At 31.2% G+C, this 21,068-nt stretch overlaps 5 protein-coding genes across 10 annotated transcripts in view; 2 read left to right on the plus strand and 3 right to left on the minus strand.

Moving 5' to 3' along the window:
• LOC119645182 overlaps positions 1 to 5,762 on the minus strand; it is a 12,107-nt gene extending 6,345 nt beyond the window's left edge. Inside the window, exons 1-2 of one of the 3 annotated variants that reach the window (XR_005248639.1) lie at positions 5,499 to 5,762; positions 4,699 to 5,407 (exon numbers count right to left, since the gene is read on the minus strand). Coding sequence is in view for 1 of the 3 variants with exons in the window: in XM_038045163.1 (XP_037901091.1) it covers positions 5,499 to 5,742 (244 nt within the window). In the remaining 2 variants the exon portion in view is untranslated. Of the gene's footprint in view, positions 1 to 4,698 lie in introns of all 3 variants that reach the window. The other 2 variants (XR_005248638.1, XM_038045163.1) reach the window with 2 other exon arrangements.
• A 99-nt stretch (positions 5,763 to 5,861) lies between these two features.
• On the plus strand, positions 5,862 to 16,175 carry LOC119645179 (UDP-glucose 4-epimerase). 4 transcript variants are annotated; one of them, XM_038045159.1, is made up of 5 exons: positions 7,412 to 7,780; positions 10,726 to 10,868; positions 11,561 to 11,805; positions 14,886 to 15,176; positions 15,262 to 16,175. In XM_038045159.1, the coding sequence occupies exons 3-5, from the start codon at positions 11,563 to 11,565 to the stop codon at positions 15,781 to 15,783; spliced, it is 1,056 nt and encodes a 351-aa protein (XP_037901087.1). In that variant the 5' UTR covers positions 7,412 to 7,780; positions 10,726 to 10,868; positions 11,561 to 11,562; the 3' UTR covers positions 15,784 to 16,175. The 4 variants fall into 4 exon arrangements, with proteins under 4 accessions (XP_037901089.1, XP_037901087.1, XP_037901086.1 ...); XM_038045160.1 differs by lacking the exon at positions 7,412 to 7,780 and adding an exon at positions 7,983 to 8,031; XM_038045161.1 differs by lacking the exons at positions 7,412 to 7,780; positions 10,726 to 10,868 and adding an exon at positions 5,862 to 5,927.
• LOC119645181 (NADH dehydrogenase [ubiquinone] 1 alpha subcomplex subunit 5) lies at positions 6,379 to 7,269 on the minus strand. Its single transcript, XM_038045162.1, has 3 exons — positions 7,118 to 7,269; positions 6,696 to 6,857; positions 6,379 to 6,626 (listed from the first exon to the last, which is right to left on the minus strand). Exons 1-3 carry the CDS (start codon positions 7,136 to 7,138, stop codon positions 6,435 to 6,437), a joined length of 375 nt encoding a protein of 124 aa, XP_037901090.1. The 5' UTR covers positions 7,139 to 7,269; the 3' UTR covers positions 6,379 to 6,434.
• Positions 16,176 to 16,228: 53 nt separating the features above from the next.
• LOC119632068 (probable trafficking protein particle complex subunit 2) lies at positions 16,229 to 17,100 on the minus strand. Its single transcript, XM_038024770.1, has 2 exons — positions 16,784 to 17,100; positions 16,229 to 16,715 (listed from the first exon to the last, which is right to left on the minus strand). Exons 1-2 carry the CDS (start codon positions 16,868 to 16,870, stop codon positions 16,383 to 16,385), a joined length of 420 nt encoding a protein of 139 aa, XP_037880698.1. The 5' UTR covers positions 16,871 to 17,100; the 3' UTR covers positions 16,229 to 16,382.
• A 1,371-nt stretch (positions 17,101 to 18,471) lies between these two features.
• Positions 18,472 to 20,185, plus strand: LOC119631555. Its single transcript, XM_038023875.1, has 4 exons — positions 18,472 to 18,667; positions 18,731 to 18,858; positions 18,926 to 19,550; positions 19,612 to 20,185. Exons 1-4 carry the CDS (start codon positions 18,578 to 18,580, stop codon positions 20,011 to 20,013), a joined length of 1,245 nt encoding a protein of 414 aa, XP_037879803.1. The 5' UTR covers positions 18,472 to 18,577; the 3' UTR covers positions 20,014 to 20,185.
• The last annotated feature ends 883 nt before the right edge of the window (positions 20,186 to 21,068 follow it).

Here is a 21,068-nt window from a genome sequence, read left to right on the forward strand (position 1 = left end):
AAATCTTAAAATATTTATTATTAAAATACATAACAAAAACGCATTACATAGAAAAAATATGCAAATGTTTATTAAAAATTTTAAATAATAGTGAAAAAGAATTCATTCAAATCGTAATCGTTTTCTCATCCATTAAAACCATAAAGATATTGAATGTCCTAGAAATTCTGATAGAAAGTTTTAATTAATTCTCTCATTCATATATACCAATAAAAAAAAAAAAAAAAAAAAAAAAAAAAACGAAGAAAAAAAAATTAAATATTAAATAAATAAGAATTAACGTTTTACAAGGGTGTATATATAAATAACTAGAAAAATATCAACTTTCTTTGCGTTAATTGAAAATCACATTTTGTTGCGTTTTTTTTTTTTTTTTGTCTTAATTTTTCAAATTTAAAATTAATAGACTTTTTTTTTCTCCAAAGGCGTTAGAAAGGTAACGCTGACGTTGTCATTGATTAGTTTTTTAATTACTAAGAGTTTTAAGATATGGATTTAGAAAACGATGCTCAGTCTAATGCTTAGAATTCGGCTTTCACTGCTCTATATTTAACTGTCATTTCCCTTTTAATTACTTTCCATAACCTCAAATTAATTGTCTTCCGTTGTCATCTTCTCCCATGATCCTTATTTTATATTTTAAGCGAATACATTTAAAATTGCAATCGAGGGTTTAGTTAAACTCCATGTGAAGAAACTCCCTACCTTCCTCAAATTTCCTTTTTCTTCCTTTGCATACGCCAACATATGACATTCCTTTTAGATTCGTAGTTCATTTGTATTGTATATTTACAATCCCTTTTTCGCAATCACTTTTTTGACTTGCTTTCTAATCTAAAAGTGTTATAAATATGGAAACAATTGATTGATATATATATAGTGAGCACCACGCGGTAACCTTATCGTGCGAAATATCGGAAACAGCTAATTATTTTCCAAATTTTATCTATTGCTCCTTTCGTGTCGCTCATTATGTAAATTATTTTTATACTCACCACTGTAAGCTGGGGGTATGCTCATTTCGTTTTTTTTTTTCCATTAACACCAACCAAGAGGAAGCTTCAGAGAACCTATAAAGTATATATATTCTTGATTCGCGTGAAATGCCGAGTTGATTTAGTCATGTCTATCCGTCTGTGTACCTGCGCGGTGTGTGTTGTTGGCACTCGCCTGGTTGCAAAAATGAAGATATCAACTTCAAATGTGTTGGAAACATTCGAAGTATCTGCACGTAGATTGGTATTGAAAATGGGCCAAATTGGTCAGAGCAGAAACGCGCAATGGAGCGTAAACTGAACGCAACTCCGTTTTGTTTAACAAACATTTTTGGTTTTTTACTCGTTAGAAGGTTGCAATTTGAATTTACACATTTACTTCACGAAACACTCTACTCCTTAGGTTCAAAAATGCAACCAATCGGCTAACCCACACAAACTTACAACTAATTAAATTTTCATATTTTTCACTTTTTTTAAGGTTTTCTGCTTATTTATTACAAGACAAACGAAACCGAATGCTTAAACCTATTTTGTACACTCCTCAAATGAAGATTTATTATCTGCCTAAAAATAGGTTAATTCGAAAATGAATATGGTAGACACCACGATTAACAGATCGATTAACTCTTTTCTATAAATACAAGCGATATATGGGTATCAAATGAAAGAACTTGGAAAATAGAATGCGAAAAGGATAGTGGTGGATGCGCAAGATTACGATTACAAAATCGTTAATGAAACGGGGAACGAGCTGCAATTAAGAAAGAACGAAGCAAAAAAAAGACTTTAATTTTCGTATTTTTGATCTTAACGATTTTTTTAGTTATCTTACTTCAGATGATGTAACTATAACTATTACTCTAACACAAAGCTCATATTAAAGAATTTTTACCCTCGCTCTCTCTCGCAGGACCCAAACTAACTTTTGATTCCCTTAACTAAACTATTAATTACTTTACTAATTACGCGGATAATCATTTCTATTAACTAGAAAAATACTTGCACAAATGATCGGTTTGGGGCCCAAGGACAATCTATACTGTTCATTTTCTTCATTTCACCTTGTATTCACAAAGAATAGAATCATCTTGTTTTCATTTTTATTAAAAAAAAAAAAATAGAAGGATTTATTAACCTTTAGGTTATCATGTATAGAAGCTTAAGCCTTAAAACAAGTAAAAAATTTTCTTTCAAATTTCATGACAACTTGTAAAAAAAAAAAATCCTCTCTTCGATGCAAATTTTGTACCTAAAGTAAGACAAACCAAAAATTTTCGGAAAATATACTTTAAAAACTAATAAGCTTTATAGAATTTTTTCAAAGAACTGATTTTAAAAAAAAATTTCATAGATTTGAGGTTTTTTTTTTTCCTTTTTTTTTTTATTATTAATTTATCGTACATTTACATTTTAATTTATCGTAAAATCCTGCTAGACTCGCTCTTATTTAGATGAATACCTACCTTTGGATAAAGATTTAAAGGAGTTTTATTTTACGTCTAGTCTACGATGATCATACCACAAACCTTTGACCATTTGTATCGGCATAATGTAAATTGTGCTTAGCAGTTCTTTCATCTCTAATTGCTGTTCAACATTTGCCGCCGTCTTATCATTTATGTACATATTGAAAATTATCTTATGCTAATCCCTGTTAAATAGATATTGCTGTTAGATGGGGAGGGATCGCGTGAGTAGACATAATCTTTTTATGCTTTTCTTTCTTTTTTTTTTTTTTATTTAAATGAATTGTAAATTGCTTTCCCCTAAGTTCATATACATTCTTGAAGCCGTCTTCTGTTAATCTTAATCGATGAAATATCGCTTTGCGATCATATTGTTGGATAATTATGACTGAAAGTGTTCAATCGTTGTAAACAGTTGCTTTAAAGTTAGTTCAGCTTTCAATTTAGAATTATTTATACGTGTCTTTTTTTTTACCATCTATTTGGTTTTGTTGCTCGATGAGTCCAAATATTTATTTATCTTTCAATAAACATCGAAATTTATTTTTAAATGTACATAAGTATATACATAAAAAAAAAAAGCATCTTTATTTAATGCGACATAATTATTATGTATGCGACTGATTAAGATGACAATTAATTATAGTTTGGTTTAATAATCTTAAGTAGTGTTTATTAAAAATAAAAATAAAAAAAAAAAAAATAATAATAATAATAATAAAAGATAATAATAATGCAAAATTTTGGGATTTATAAGTTTTAAGTTGTATAAAAATTAATTATAAACTTTATACAGTAATGTTCAAAAGGAAAAACATAAACCAAATAACAAAAAAAAAAAAAAAAAAAAAAAAAATTATAAAAAAAAAAATGGAAATATTTTTGGATACTTACTACAAACCCTTTTGGCTTGAGACAAAAATTAAACAGTGTGCTTATTAAGAAGGCAAGAAAAAAAATTAATAAATAAAAGGAAATTAGCACGAAAATGTGTCAGAGAAATCAAATTGTGATCAAAATAACGTAAAAAATTAATTATAAAATTAACAAAGAAAGAAAAAAAAAGATGAAATTAATAATTTTTTAGGCCAACCATAGATGAACAAAATTGCATTAAAATAGTCATAACAAAATTAACAAAAAGTGATTAAAGAAAAAAAAAAATTTTTATAAATTGACCTTTTTTAAGAAAGATCTATTAGTTCAATTATTATTATTATTATTATTATTATTATTTTTTATGATTTCCTGATATTATTTGTTTTTTTTTTTTTTTTTTTTTTACTTTATTAAAGAAAAACCTAAAGTTTACGAAAAGATCAACAAAAATTATGGGAAAAAAAAAAAATAAAAAATTATAATGAAAAGAGAAAACCGTAGCATATTCAAATAAACTTCAATCTCTGTGTGGTAATTAATTTACTTATTAATGAAAAACTAATTAAACAAAAATAATTACGAATAACAGACAACATTACATATACGTACGTACGAAATATATTAAAGAAAAAAAAAGAAAATAAAGAAAAAAAACACTTTTTTGCTATTGAACGCTCTTAACAGAAATATCTAAAAAATTACCGGAATGAAAAACAAAAAAAAAAAAAAAACAACAACAACAACAACAGCAGCAACAACCAAATACTAAGAATTTCCAATATGGCCACTGAAGATATTTCATAAATGTTGTAATGAAATCTTTACGTTTTTAAAAATAAATAATAAAAAAACTAATATAAAAATTTATTATTTGTCTTATGTAGAAAAAATACATTAAAAGAGAAAATTACGTGGTGCATCAGTTGTTTACGTTAAAACAAAAATAGAAACAAAAATTTTTACTTTAAGTTCACGCTACTAAGATTCACAATATTTGAGAACTAAAGTCTTGTTATTATCACGCAAAACGCTTGCACTTATCAAAGATGATTTGCGAAACACTTCTTATCCAAAAGTTCGCAATTTCTAGCAACTAGTCTTGATCTACGTACAACATTATCGACAACAAGTCTCAGATATTTCTCATTTAAAATGAATCTGTTGTCAGATGCACTACCTGTATACATTATCGATGATTAAGATGACATTGCCTATTTAAGTCCAAAATATTTATGAATTTAATGCAATCTACAGCAGTAACTCAGCTTTATTCATTGCTTTGCAACTCTATTGTATTTTATTATATAGATGAGCTTGTCAAGGTAAAAATGGATCTGAATACTCATACTACATACATGTCAATGGAAATGACGTCAGGTCCAATGCCACGTATCGTTGAGAAAGAAAAATCGATACGCTGAGCGTATTGCGACGGGAAAGAGCAAATTTTAAGGGCAAAACGTATAATGCGTCCTTCCGTTGCATCTTCTGATAGTTGTACCGTTGCTTAAGAAAGAATTGAATTGTACAAAGTTGACACTGTACGGAATTTTGGACAAAATAATCTTCTAATCTCCGTTGTGGCTTCGTTAAAAAACTCTTTTCTAACGAGTTTAATTATCCAGTCTTCGAAATACTAGATCATATTCAAACAACGAAACGAAAGCAAGTTTTACCCGACTTACGCGGCTAAAATTTCCTTAGAAAACATTTAACATTGAAGTTAAGAGTTTTGAGAGAAATTTGTTTCATGGTTTCATAGTGTTCATTCAAGAAAACAAATCAATCGATTCGACAATGAATGTTAAGTATATTTGAAAAACTTTATTTTGTAAACACTAAATATTTTAACAAATCATTCTTCTTATTATGCAGCACAGTATGCACAGTGTTCAAAAGTTCAAAAGTTTATCAAAGAATATTTGATGCACAGAATAATCAAGAATCGTTGATACTCTCTAATCCAATAACTATTTACTCTCTCTCTCTCTCTGTTTCTCTCTTTTTGGAAATGCATGCATTATGAAAATACTACACGTACACCCAGACGCCAATCGTTTGGACCTTTAACAGGACATTAAACCGACACATCTATTGTTATTTAATTTGGCATAGTCATGGTGCACATGTAAACGTGCACTAATGCGATTATTACCATCTTGAAATGAATTCGAACGATGTATGACTTTGGCAGAACCTTCTATTTGCGTATTACCATCCGAACTGCGCCATAAATTGGCGATAGCTTCTAAAACAATTTCTGTTTCATCCTCTTTATCGTCATGCTCGGCCGATAACGTTACATCAATCTGACGCCTTAATCGTGCATTTGAAGGTGCAGTCTGTACATAAGCATTCAGATATATTAATAAGAAATAAATTATAATTTTACTAAGCATTTTAATTTTATTTCGATTAAACCAAAATTGCGAGTTTATTAAGCAAAATTCAACCGATGACTGTCAAAGAAATCTTTCGTAAACCTTCTCCAAATACTTAAATTTTAATAATCAATTTTAAGGCCGCAACGATAAGTTAACTACAAAACAGCCAGAAGCTTAATGTTTTAATGCAAACTTGAACCGTAAGCATTGAACTCATCATTTCATTCATTTTTTTATAACTATTAACAAATCACATGAATAGAAATATACTATTTGTATTATTCAGTTTATAATACTTAGAATTAGACCGGGTGTTATTGGTAAAAATTCCCAATCAAGCAAGTGATAATAGAAAATTAAAATATTTTTACAAACACACAATCTTGATTCAAAACCAAAGGTTCGCGAATAATTTCAATAAAAGAGCTGAACTGATCTCGAGTAAAATAATAATTTCAATATATTTTCATAATTTATTGTACCTTATGACGAGTCTTTACTCATAACTCATGTACGTGTCCTAGGTGAACACATGCTCGCTTCGCGCAATGTATAATAAATATAATTTAGAAGTATTTTCGTATTTACTGAAGGCCATATCTAACTGAATTAATATAGTTTTCTTACTTGTTTGTAGTATGTTCAGTTATCTTCTTTTTTTTAGTTCATAATAATTTATTGATTCATTTTTCATGGTTACACTTAATTTAAATCTTGGGCTCTTGAATTTGAGCTGGTGGCCAATCCCATTGCTTAGGTGGGGCTTTCTGTATCAACTTTTCCCAAGGTTTCCAGCCCAGCATTTTACGAGCCAAAACCAATTCGTTTTCAGCTTGTACAATTAGCTCTTCAACCTGGCCGCAACCAATGACTTTTTCTAATGCGATTACGTCTTTATTCTAGAATTATACAAAATTTATTTTTCCATGTTTTTAAGACTAGAATATTATATATGTCGTTGATCTTACACCTTCGACGGCCTTTACTCTTTCCTTAATTATTTGCTCAGTATATTTACGATACGCTGCATCGTCAGGCATTTTGGCTACAGCTCTTAAAATTTTCCCATATAAAGCATTTAAAGTGTGATGGGGATTGACGGCCACTGCCAAGCCAGTTAGACCGGTCGACTATAAAATAAGTACTTTCATCAGCAAGATCAGAAAAAAAATACAACTACATTGCACTTGGCTGTTCAATAAAAAAGGGTTTATCTTCTTGTCTTAATGGAATATAAAATCTTCAATAAAACAAAGGACACCCAAACATTTCTCCAAACATTTGCTTATGATGTAACTATCACAATTATTTTCTATTTTTGTGCTCATTTTCACTAGATGTCCATTTTTAAATTCTAAAAATCACAAATTATTGTTTTTAAGATACTTACGGCTTTCACGTACCGCGACATTTTCTCCTGCAAGTGAACTTGTTATAACTCGGTAGAAACTTCTAAATAATCCTTAAAACTGTCCGTAAAAATAGGGAAACAGCTGTTTTTTTTATTTTTCTGTTGAATTTAATTCGTTATATACAAAAGCTTCCTTTCAGTCAACTATCTGTTTAGAGTTGCTGAGTCATAATAAAATTTGTTTTACTACAAATGCGTTGCATGCAATGGCATGTGTGGGGGGATACTTACCAAGACGTTAAGCTAGTACGTCATTAAGCCGAGTTTAGTTTAAGACTTAGGTCTTAAAGATATGTATATATACACCCATACATTTATATATTAAAAGTGAATAAAAAAATTTGGCAACCCTGACCCATATCGCAAGAATAGAAAACAAAATATAGCCGCAAATATCAAGTAATTTATATTTAATGAAATTGTGTCAAGTATGTAACTATCTCCACAAAAGAAAATATTGAATCAATCACTTGAATATAAACAGATAAACGCTGATAACGCTTTGATAAGTCTTGTGCTTGTTTATAAACAATCGTGAACAGAAATTCAATTGGGATATGAGCAGAAATTAATAACATTTGACATAGTCTAATAAGAAGAGCGGCATATACCAGACTTAGTGCGTGTAACTAAATTTAATAAGTAAGTTAATATCCCGTACAGCTTGTTGTTTTGTATAAATTGCAAAAAACAAAACAGTTTAATAAAATAAGTGAAATCTAACAACTCTCATTAAATTTTAAAAATATAAAAATAAAAATGATTTTAGGCATTCAATACATGAAAATATATAAATACCAAAGCCATTATGAGGAAAACGTTATTACATTCTCGCTGTACCAGTTTTGGTGTTTTTAATCAAATGCTGCTGATTAGACCAAATATATCATAGTGTTAGTGTGCTTGCAACTCATCTTCATAAGTAAACGTAAACATATTGACAACGTATTTGATTTGATTTACGGCTTATCCAGCAGCCAGCAAGTAGTTCACGTTTCACAAAATACAAAACAAATATTGTCATCTAAAGTTTAAATATAAACTTTTTTCATTTATATATTTTATAAATGATGACGTCAATTTTTTTTACTTTGTTAATTATTTACTTTTAAAGTCATTACGCTGCAAGAAAATGATGACTAGCAAACAGATTCTGATAACGGCCTATCTTGGGATACTGATAAACTTGAGACTGTCGTATAATATTCAAAATCTCTTCACTCTGCCTTTTTACGAAAGAAACATAAATAAGTATTTCGTTGTCATTTGCTTCTTCTCAACAACTAGTAAAATAAGTAATAAAAATTTATTTCATGTATAGTCTTAATATAATGAATAACTTTAGAGATAAGTAGAGCAGGAATGATGGATATTAAATTTGTTATATAGAAAGTTCGCTTTAGGAAAATAGAATCAAAATCGTGACAAAAACATTTCTCTCCATATTCTGTCAGTTCTGTACGTTACCTTTTAAAAATATTGTGTCCCTTTGTGTAACAATGGTTGCTGAGACCGGATTCCAATATCAATTGAGCTATCATACGCGATATATGTTGCAAGACTCTTATACTTATACTTATTTAATTTATATTATAATTTCTTATGGCAGGCGATTTTTCTTAGATTTAAAACAGAGAAACAAACAGAAAAAGTTATAGCCGGATGCCACACTGCCTTTATCTTCAAAAAAAACTGCGAAAATACTCGAAAAAAGAAAATTTCTGCACTCTGTGATATAAGATGGGCGTAACCAAGTTTTTCCGCTTTTATAAAGGTAATTTAGATACTATAGGCACAATGGTATCGTTGTATCCAATTATTTTTATCCTCCGTTCTTTAAACCAATTGGTCCATTCTCAATGCCAGCCTGCGCGCAAGAGCTTCCAATTTGAAGCCGATATCTTCATTCTTGCGGCTGAGAGAATATGTTTCACCCACTCGTACACAGACATGGAGAGGTAAGCATTCTTCTAGTTCGTTTCAGAATTGGATATTGATCAAGAATATATATATATATACTGTTTACGAGTCTTCGAAGGTACCTCTTGGGCGTTGCAAATGTTATTATGCGGTGAGCATACCTTCAATCTCTAGCGGTGGATATAAAAAAGTCGTTCAATCAAAAAAAAAAAAGCAAATATATGCGAGAATTCAAAAATTTGATTTAAACTGAGTTAGTAATAAATTCTCGTTTTTTGTTTAATTTTAACTTATCTCGGTTCAATGATATCTTAGAACCAGTGAAAACATCTGCAGATAGATTTGACGCATATTTAGTCAGCAGGTTTTTGTGAAGTATCTTTACGGGATCGAAGGTTGAAAACGTTATCGTTTCTTTTCCGAGATTGCCTTATTTGCTCATTCACAGTGGGCTTGTAAGCAAGCAGATCACAATAATTTTTTTGAAAATCGGATTTTTAATCGCCATCGATCAAGGAATGTTTGAGACAAACTTCAGCTTTCTAGCCTCATTGCTGCGACTGTGGCAAGTTGACAAAGATAAAGGATGGAAATGATCCCTTTTGGTAGAAATAAATATATCCAAAACGTCGGTGGTTCTAGGTATTAAGAATATTTGTATGAATTTAGACTTCTTAAGGTATATGCATTTCTCAAGATCTTAAGTCAAACGGATCAATTCAACCCTTTTGAAAGAGACCAACTACTTTCCGTTTTCATTGCTTTGTTTAAACGAGAGGCAAAAATAAAACCGTATTTGGGATAATTATTAGCCATTTCCGAAATTTGTGTTTACCTTTGATATAGCACCATCTATCGCTGACCTTTTAGATCAAACGTTATATGATTTCACTATTGCATCGTTGAACTTCACATTGTAGTGCAGTGTTACAAAAATTTTTGATTATTGTTTTATTGTACTCTAATACGGCAATGCAAACACCAAAGCCGATAACAATCAATTATATAGATTATGTCTCGCATTCGAGTTCGGCCAGGTCTAATTTTCCTAATTCAAATATTGAATACATTTTTAAGGGAACCTTCTTCAATCGAATTAACATAAGCGCCATGGTCGTCATATTGTTCGTTTTAGTTATAAGTTCGGCGGCGTATCAGAGTATGAAAAGTAGCAGCATGCGTAGCTTTTGGGTCACCGAGGAACGAAAATTTAATATAGATATGACAGTGAAGACTTTCTACAAGGAGAAATGCGTCGCGTTGTGATTGTGGAATCGTCAACACTAAAGAGTATTCAATTAGTTCTTGAAGAAGAATGAAACAATGCTTTGATAGTAATTTTCATTCCACTTCTCATTGCGTTAATATATGAATATAAACAATTCGTATAGTTCAGGCGAGTCGAGGAGTACCGCGTCTCGCGTTCTACGTTTGTCAATCATTCGTTGAGAGATAGGTTAGTCGCTTAGGGCCGACTACTGTATCTGCACATAAAGATTATCATTATTACAAACCAAGTCGTTGTAAGCATTGTATTGATAACTTTATAATGTCTACCGTACACTTAGGCTCAATCAAAGGCGATGAAATGTTCACTGCATACAGTGCCCCCTGGAGCTGGTGCTTTTGAAAAGATGCTATTATTCTGGATTCTTTTATTTATTCAGGAACTCTATTGGATGCCTAGAATTCGCCTAGAATTAAAAGAACTAATACAAACTTACTTAATCCACTGGCTTACAACCACGACTCTGACTCGTGATAAGAAAAGAATTTGCACCATAAACGAAGAACACGAGTCTGTCTCGTGGTAAGGAATTTGTGCATAAAATGACAGCATTTTTTTTTTCATCATTTATTTGCTACCAAACATCATTTTGGTTCACCGAAGTATACATGTCATGATAAGCATAGATTTTGCGCCAGGTCTGGTGCAAGGCCTAATAGCTGAATAGCCCGGCCCTTGACTAATCTTCCTGTTTACTAATTCTCATGCAGCCGGCAAATACTGTCCAGGCTAAAGGGTTAGGAAGCGTTTAAGCCGTGACAGCCAGGCGTATTTATTACACCAGCATGGGTTAAAGCGGACCAATGTGTTCGAAATTCCAATCTCAAACTTGCAGCAAAGTGCCGCAATGATAATCTCGCATTCTTAAGAGACAAAAGCGGCTAAGTCGAAGCTATTTCTGCTCTAAGGCCTTGGCCATCATCAACACGGTCAGATGATATGTCTATTGTTCAATGATTTCACCAGCTTAAATAACTTAATGCTTATTATATAACATTTGCTTATTACGTAAATTACTTATTGGCTATTTTTAAGTGAAGCTTCTCATCATCTAGACAGAATTGAAGTCGATTTTACTTCTTGTTTTTTTTTTTTTTTTTTTTGCATTTCTGATGAAAAAGAAAGTAGATGACAACTCTCTCTCTCTCTCTCTCTCCCCACTATGTGTATATGATGTAAAGAGAATAAAATTTTGCGTTTTTACTTTTTTACAGTTATGGCCCCTCCTACTGTTTTGGTAACAGGTGGTGCCGGCTACATTGGTTCACATACGATTTTAGAAATGCTTAATGCTGGCTATAATGTTGTATGCGTTGACAATCTCTGTAATGCTTATAGCGCTGGTACAGCCAAACTACCAGAAGCTTTAATTCGCGTCCAAGAAATTACTGGTAAAAAAATTCATTTTTATCGTGTCGATATTACCGATCGGGAACAATTACGTGGCGTTTTCCAAGAGGTAAGGTATGCTAATATGAATGCTAATTGCGTGCTAATTGAGTTAACTGCTTGCAAATATTTTTTTAATTTAAATAAATTCAATGGAAAATTCATAATTAATAGACTTAAAAAAAATTGAGCCAAGAAATTATATCCGGTCAAGATATATTGTACGTTTCTGCGCCATGCGCAAAAAATGATGCAATTCTTATATCTGGACGGTATCATGTTGTTTTCATAAGGCAACTTTCGGAACATATGCACGAATTTATTGATTCACTGGCGTCGATCGGAAAATTTTCACGACTTCATTAACTGCGTTTTCATTTTCATCAGTTGTAGAACACTTGTACCCAATGAAGGGAAATTGTTTGATACGTAGATGCTAACGCATTCATTTTACAGCTCGGAGCGAATTATGATTCTATCGATCTATAGATTTTTACGAGATTCATTGAATGTTTTTTGGAACTTGCTTTTAAAATTGATCTCACGTTGAAAATCACGTATTGTTTATCTTTCTTTTCGATCAAAAATCATAGAATCTTTGTGGGAACGGAATATCATGTTCAAATAGTTTAGACGGGGCTTCAGCAAGTCATCGCACAATAACGACATTATCTATAAACGTCATTTTTTATATTATTTTATTTATATATTATTTATATTTTAAACAATTTAATGTAATTTGTTGTAAAGTTCTTTTAAAATTTTCCTATAACTGTCAACTGCTGCGATAAGCGAAATTATCTTGAAATGTATGAACATACGTTTGTGTATGTATGCTTATCATGTATATATATGCTTACACATATATATGCACAAACAATGCGTATATTCAATACGTATCAAGTATGTTGGTCCAATTCTTATGCGAGAACAGTAATAAAAAATTCTTATCAATACCTAAATACTTTTTGTTTCTATTTTTGTTACTGAATTTTTTTAAAAATTTTAAAAAATTTCGCTTTTTCTTCTTCTTGCAATAAAAAATTTCACTTTTTCTTCTTTGTCGCTTTTCTCTTCCTATAATGATTTTATTATATTAAAAGTAAATAAAAAATTTGCAATCGTCAAGGCATAAATCTCGCACACCCACTACTATTACTATGCTTTTCGCATTCTACTCATCAAATTCTTTTATTTGATACCCATATCGCCGATATTGATATAAGAAAAAAAGTAATCGCGGTGTCTACCACATTCATTTTAGGATTAACCCATTTATAGGCAGATAATATATCTTCATCGTTAAGGAAAATAATATGAAATTCATTAAAAAAGTGAAAAAAAAGAAAATTTATTCACTTATAATTGTGTGTGGGCGGGGCCGATTTTTTTTCCCATTTTTTGCCCACAACGAGTAGACGACGATGTTTTGTAACATAAATTTGGAAAATTGCAGCCTTCTTCAGCGAGCAAAAATCCACAATTTTTTGTTAACAATAATGGAATTGCGTTCAGTTTATATTCAACTGGGAACTTCTGCTCTGGCTAAGTTGGCCTGCTTTTAAACCTGCTTGTAAAAATCTCCAATCTTTCTGCCAAATTTGAAATCGATATCTTGTTAAGACGATCAGAAGAGTGCCAATAACAAACACGCATATATATATATATATATATATATATATGTATATAACAAACACGCATATTCATATATATATATATATATATATATGTATATACTCTTGATCAGGATGAAATTCTGAATTGATTTAGCCATGTCTGTCCGTTTGTATATAATTTGTTTATATATATATATATATAGAGATATATATATATACTTTATAAAGCCTCATTTTGGATCCTGCATACATAACGAAAAAAAAAAATAACAAAATGAATATATCCCCGTACAGTGGTGGGTATAATAAACATTTAGGCACTTGGGTACTTTCTTTTTGAATACAGAGAATCGCTGCAAAATATAGGGAAAAATTACTTATCTGAGAGAAATTATTTTCTCGATATTTCGAGCTCTTCCCTCCGAAGTGCTCCGAAACAACTGTGCATATGGAATAAATTTCTGTTGGGAAGTTACATTTCGTGTTTTTCATTTCTCTAAAACCCTAACCTATAACAATTCGAGAGGTGTTAGTATGCTTCTGCCAAGGAAATAAACTATGAAACTGAGTATAAAATTACAAATTTCTTTACCACTTCGTGATAATTTTCGAGAAAAGAGGAAATGATAAAGAATAAAGTTAAAGCCCGGTGATGATGGAATAGCAGACTAATCGTAAAAATTAATAAAATAAATTTATTGCAATTTAAAAGACATGTCTTGAATACACTTTTAAAAACTTTTCTTCAAAGGCGCTTTCTCCAAAACGGCCCGCAGCATCCTCATCCAGTTTTCATTGTACTTTTTCAAATTTTTTCATTAATTAATTAATTAATATCATCGAAGAAACACGGAGGAGATTTTCAATAAATTTATTTCAACATTTATGTTTATTAAAGAACGATCGACTTTTTTATTCGAAAAGTGAATGTTATAATCTATCTATCATAATGTGTGTGTACCACAAAAAGATCGTCAAATAGTTAGCATTTTTAGGCTATTGGGCCTAGGGGCATTAAACATTATTATTAGTGATAGGCTTGTCGTGGTCCGCATTATTTTCAAATAATTGAGAATAGGGATAAACGTTAGCAACCGTCTGTCTCACTATAATTTCTCACAATTCTTCTCGAATATATTTGATAAAACATATTTGATTATGCGATTCTGTTTATAAAGGATGCATTAAGAATTTATTTGTACGCCTTAGCAGCAGTCAGTCAAACCAGCAAATATGGACCGTTTCCGAGTTGAGAGATCTCCCATTCGCTTGAAAGCTACGGAAAGTTACTACAAAAATTAGAAGAACTAGCGATACTCAGTTTGTAGCAATCAACAGAGAATAGAGTTTCTGTTCATTTTTGTTTTTGTTTTTCTATAAAATAATTTTTACACAGCATTTTCATATGAATGGTATTAAAAAATAAAAGAAATTGTTGAATTTTTTAAGATTTCATTTTATGCAATCATAATATATTTTTACTACACTGTATTATAACTTACATTCGATTATTTTCTTTTGTTCCCTAAAACAGAACAAAATCGATATAGTAGCGCATTTTGCGGCTTTAAAAGCTGTTGGAGAATCCGTCCGTATTCCGTTACAATATTATCATAATAACCTGACCGGAACCAATGTACTGTTAGAAGCTATGGCCGATAATAATGTTTTCAAATTTGTATATAGCTCCAGTGCGACTGTCTATGGGGAACCGCAATTTTTGCCAGTTACTGAAGAGCATCCCACCGGCAATTGCACCAGTCCGTACGGAAAAACCAAATATTTTACAGAAGAAATATTAAAGGATCTTTGTAAATCGGATAAGGTTTGTTTTGTGTGTATATTCGCACATGTAAATATACATATATATATATATATATATTATGAAATATTATGTTATTTATCTTTAGCGTTGGGCTGTTGTCACATTACGTTACTTCAATCCAGTAGGTGCGCATCCTAGCGGTCGCATTGGTGAAGATCCCAATGGAGAACCTAACAATTTAATGCCTTATATAGCCCAAGTAGCTGTAGGAAGACGTAGTTGTCTACAAATTTATGGCTCGGATTTTCCAACCAAAGACGGCACGGGCATAAGAGATTATATTCATATCGTTGATTTGGCTGAAGGTCATGTTAGAGCTTTAGATAAATTACGTAACGTTGCCGAAACAGGGTTTTTCGCATATAATTTAGGCACTGGCCTAGGCTATTCTGTCTTAGAAATGGTATACGCGTTTGAAAAGGCCTCTGGCCAAAAAATCAACTATAAATTAGTAGAAAGGAGATCGGGTGATGTAGCGACTTGTTATGCCGATGCTAGCTTAGCGACTAAAGCTTTAGGCTGGACAGCTGCGAGAACTATCAACGACATGTGTTTGGATACTTGGCGTTGGCAAAGTAACAATCCAAACGGTTACGCTGTTAAATGATTTCGATTTTCAACTCAATTTTAATTATTTATTTACGAGTTTTATATAATTTTCTATATATATTAAAGTCAATTGTCTTTCTTCTCTAGTGAATTGACCATCAGTAAGATGAATTGCAATCTTTAAAAACCCAACGCATATATGCTTACATAATTAAGTTATAAATTATATGTTTGCAAACAAGTTAGTCATCACTCTGTTACATAATAGCTTTTCCATGTTCCTTTTGTTTCTTTTACCCCATTTACTTTTTTGTTCATTTTTTAGATAATTCTTTATATTGATTACTTTAGCGCAATTATTCGATGTCATTGTAATGACAAAATATTAAGAAAAAGAATAATAAGAACTGTGTGCATTTAAATAATAAAATTATTGTGTATCCTGTTTTCTAAATTAATTGTAAATTGCACCGTGAGCAATCTAAATACATATTATTATTATTATGTTTATATGCATAATTTTTCAAATAAATAGAAACTAATGCTTTATTAAAAAAACAAAAAAAAAAAAACCATAGCAATATGCTACGTGATACTAAATTACAAATATTTCTAACTAAATATATAATTTAATATATATATTATCTCGTTTGTTCTTTAGGAGAGTAAGTATTTGCGACCATACAAGTGAGCTTTCTTCTCAAACGTAGGTGATTTGATCGGCGTATTAATTTTGTAAAATGAATTCATAGCATGTTTTATATAAGTTTCATATATTTCATTAAAAAAGTTTTTAATGCCTTCATCGTTCTTGTTGTCGTGAACTATAATGAAACGTATCTGGCTAGCAGTAACGAAAGCTGAGACAAACCATTGATTAAAACGATCTACTGACTTTAAGTGCATATTCGGTGTCTTCCATTTGTGTTCATCCACTAAATCCAAAGCAGCATGGGCTATGAATTGATTCAAGTGACGATGATCTTCTTTCTATCAAGGAAAAATCGTAATCAACTCTTATGGCTAACAAGTCTTAGTTTTGATCATTGCATATTTACCCTGGTTTCCTTGCCAGCCGTTGTAAATTCCTTTTCAAAGATTGGATTATCATTATGCCCAACTATTACGAAATAATAAGTAGCCATTGTTTATCTATATATAGTTTATATTTACATACAATAAAATAATTAATATCCAAAAACCTCTAGAAATTAACCTATGGTGGTATTGCCACAGGTGACAAATTTTTTCTATATTTTAATTCTTGAGAAACATGTTATGAAGTTTTGCACAATGTCGTACACTAATTGTACGTATCTAATAAGAACAAGTGAAAAAACTAAGGGAGACAACACAATGAGGCATTATTTTTATTTTCGGATTGGGACTCAGACTTTGCCCACTTTTTACAAAACTTATGGGAATTGACAAACGATATAATTTTGCATATATACATACAAGTAGAACAAAAATAAGAAAACCGACACGTAGAAATGTTGAATAATTTATGTTTATCATACACTTATTTTGTAAGGAATGGAAAACAAACAATAAAGACGATTTACTTTAATGTTGAAATTCATCAAATTGTTTTAGCAAATTATTGAGTAATAAATGGCAGTTTGTCAATTACGAAGTGATTAATACAGATATAAGATTGCATTGGTATCATAAAACTAAACACATTGTGGGGACTAACATAAAAATTTTTCGAATTCAGTCTAATGAATAAAATTCAAGATTAAGAATACTGTCAAAATGATTTCTGGAATTCCAAAAGGTCAGGTAATAGGCAGAATAAACGCAATTATAAAGAAGCGCAGAAAGCGTGGAAGGCACGGCGATGGCAAAATGATAGTCGTTGTTGTTTGCGGAACCATGAGCTCTGACATCTACAGATTCCTAACAATACCATAGAGAAACGACTTATCGAACAAGTTTTATAAAATTTATATACCTATTTGTTAACACCAATGCTCACCTCTATAGTTATAACAAAGAGATATAGACTTTAAAGGGCGAGCAACAAGCATCAATGCAGTAAGGTAAACCGCACATGTCATTGAAATCCTGAGCTATTTTCTTCTATATTTGTACGTGATTACCCCCGGATTATCCGCCTGAGTGGCTGAGTAGGCAAGAGTCTCGACTAGCAACTCAATAGTCGTGGGTTCAAACCTTAAGTGCGGTAGAGTTTTTTAATAAAAGCCGATAGCCCTAGATGCTAGTGCTTTAAGACTTTAGTCTTAGAATTTATTCTCTGGCTAAATTTATAATAATAATAATAATAATAATACCCCCGGATTTAATCAAATATATTTAATTTCTGTAATGAATTTTTTATATGTATGTATCTATAAAATTTGTTCATTATCAAAGTTTGTATTGGTGTTTATTCATGACTGAAAACGCTTTAAAATTATACAAGCATTAAACATCGAACAAAAAATCAACTAAAAACACTTTAAAATTATACGAGCATTAAACATCAAACAAAAAAAACCAAGATTGTTCTTGTGAACAAGTATATACGTCAAAAAAAAAATCATATACTTTAGAGAATTTTTCACGACTTTACAATTTCCGAATTGAATTAAATCGCAATACATCTGCCGATATATTTCTACGTACATATATATATTGATATATGTCTATTTTGTGCAAATATTTTGCTTTAAATTTAAAAATTGAGCTGATTTTGCCGAAAACAAAAAACGCATATTTTTACATTTTTCGCCTATTTTGAGTTTGCAACACTGGAATCCCATTTATTCTAGATCCTCCGAAAAGAAAAGTTCGCACGCACTGCACGTAAATTTTGATTCAAAGCAGGGAAAAATTAAAACTTTTGGATGAAGATGCATTTGTTTGATATGCCAAAGGAGATTTTTATGGACATTTTGGAGCACTTAAGCTACGAAGAAATATCTAAAGCAAGGCTGGTAAGTAGAATAAATTTGATTTAATAAATGAAGAAAATGGAAAAATTTATGGATTTCCGAAAGGTTTGTCGCCGATTCGATCAACAATGTCAGCAAGTCCTTAACAGGGGCTTTAACAAAGCCATGAAGCAGCATAGCTTGAGCTTTAAACGCATCAAGGCCTTACTACCAAGACGAGAATCTGAAAGACGGTAAATATGTGTGCAAATTTTTAAAGAGGAAATGTATGCGCTTTACGTTTTTCTATGTAATATTTAGTAACCACAATTTGGCGCGTCATGCCGATATTTTAACATCTGTCGAGACTCGACTTTCAATGCTTTCAATGACTTACGGCAAATATATGGACTTAAATATATGCTGTTTTATACCAGGTCGCGTATTAGATGAGATCTTTCGCATTTTAGTGCTTATATCCACCACGAACAAACCTTTGAGGCCTCATGAAGTATTGCAAGAATTAAGAGACATATCTTCAATGGCTATCGAACACTTTGATGATAAAATAATAAACACTTTGAAAAAGTCAATTGTCGATAGTAACGATAGGTCATATGCCAGCAGTTCAAGTAGTAGTAGTAGCTGCGCTTTCCACAATGTGGCCAGTACTAGTGGCTTGGGTAGCATTTCATTCAACGCTATGGGCGAAGAAATTTCCTCTGTTTTCAGACCATATAATTATGGAACCCCCGGATATATAGATAGCAAACGCGTTGGTCAGGTAATGCATGTAAAAGTTTTAAAAAGCAACGTTGTCAGAGAACCTCATCAACACAAACACGGTGGAACGCAACAACTGTCCACTGGGCGATGTTCAGAGGCTAAAGCAGCAATGCATTATTTCAGGAAACTTGAAGTTGAATATAAAAGGGGTATTGTTCAGGTGAATATATAATGAAAGTCCATTGCAACTTTTAGTACTCTTCAAATTGTTTTTCCGTTAGATGCATCGTATGCAGCAATTACAAACTTTACAATCAAAACGCTTGCAACAGGCATTGAATGCCCTTGCTGAATATAAAACTGAAATTGTTGAATTAAAAAAACGTTTTGAAGACGTTGATGCTAAAAATCGTGAAATTTCAGCAAATATGAAGCACATTAATCCAACCTCAGGCGACAATAAGCCGCCATCACCGCCCCAATCATCGTCAGCTGTCCCTACAATTATGACAAGAGATGATTTGATTGGCGAGCAGCCGACTTCTACAAAGAATATAAAAGTAAATTCTGATGGTACGATAATTAAACGTCCTTATAGCGATGGCGATGAAACAAGCAATATGGAAGAAAACAATGTAATCGATAGTAACAGTAGTAATTTGCCTAAGAAACCTAAAGTCTAATTCAGAATCCAAAAATATGTTAATTATATTATCTGCCTTTTGTGTTAACTAGATATGCTACTCTGTACAGCAGATGCAAGATTTAAGCCTTGCATTAGTTTAAAACTATTCAGTTAACAATAAAATTCATTTATTTGACTTTGAAATAAAATCAATGAGAAAAATATGCTCATGTTTGGCTGAATTTTCATAACCACACTTGAAAAAAAAATTTAAAAAAAAAAGCGAAAACATGATATTCCAATACTATACGGTTTTGTTCCCGAATTTGTTCAATTTTGTACACTTACTATAGGATCAGGATACGATTTGAGAATATATGTACAAATTGTTTTATTGTTGTATCTGCTGCAGTTTATGCGGATTAAGCGAAGAGATAATTTTTTTCTTTTTGTTTGAAAAACAGTGGGTTACCCTAGTATTATATGATCGATTTGACCCATTTATAAATACATAACGCAAGAAATTTCAAAGTTGATTTCTAATTTATGTAGATCGATTCAGAATTTGATACTGATTAATAAATAATATACATATACTTTATAGGGCTTACGAAAATTCTTTTGCGTGTTGCGAACGTTTTGGCAAATCGATGTTTTGAGCTCGTAGCTTTTCAGATTTTTTAAAGACTATTTGGTACATATCGGCCAAAGGTAATTAACCTTTTTTTGTAGTAATTTTAAATTCGACTTTTGATATTCAACATGGCATATATATGTAAAGTTTTAAGCGATCCTTCAGCAAATAAATGCTGCAAAATTGGTTTGAAATTTTACATGATTCAAGAATATATTTTACGAATATGCATGCTTCTGCGTCTTATATGTCAATAATTGGGATAAATATTAGATATCCCCTTTAGTTATTGATGAAAAGAAAACGAGTATAAGAGAGATTATCAATAACTTTTCGAAACCGCTACCATCTTTTTCACTATTGCCATCTAATGTACTTCACGAGAGATGGCGTCCGTTTTAAAGAGAGAGTGGAAAAAAATTCAAAAGTTTTCAAGTTCAAGTTTAAACACAACAAAGTTTACTTTAAAACCTATTCGT

This window comes from Glossina fuscipes, unplaced genomic scaffold (genome assembly GCF_014805625.2).
Source record: "Glossina fuscipes isolate IAEA_lab_2018 unplaced genomic scaffold, Yale_Gfus_2 1, whole genome shotgun sequence".
In the NCBI taxonomy this organism is placed as follows: Eukaryota; Metazoa; Arthropoda; class Insecta; order Diptera; family Glossinidae; genus Glossina; species Glossina fuscipes.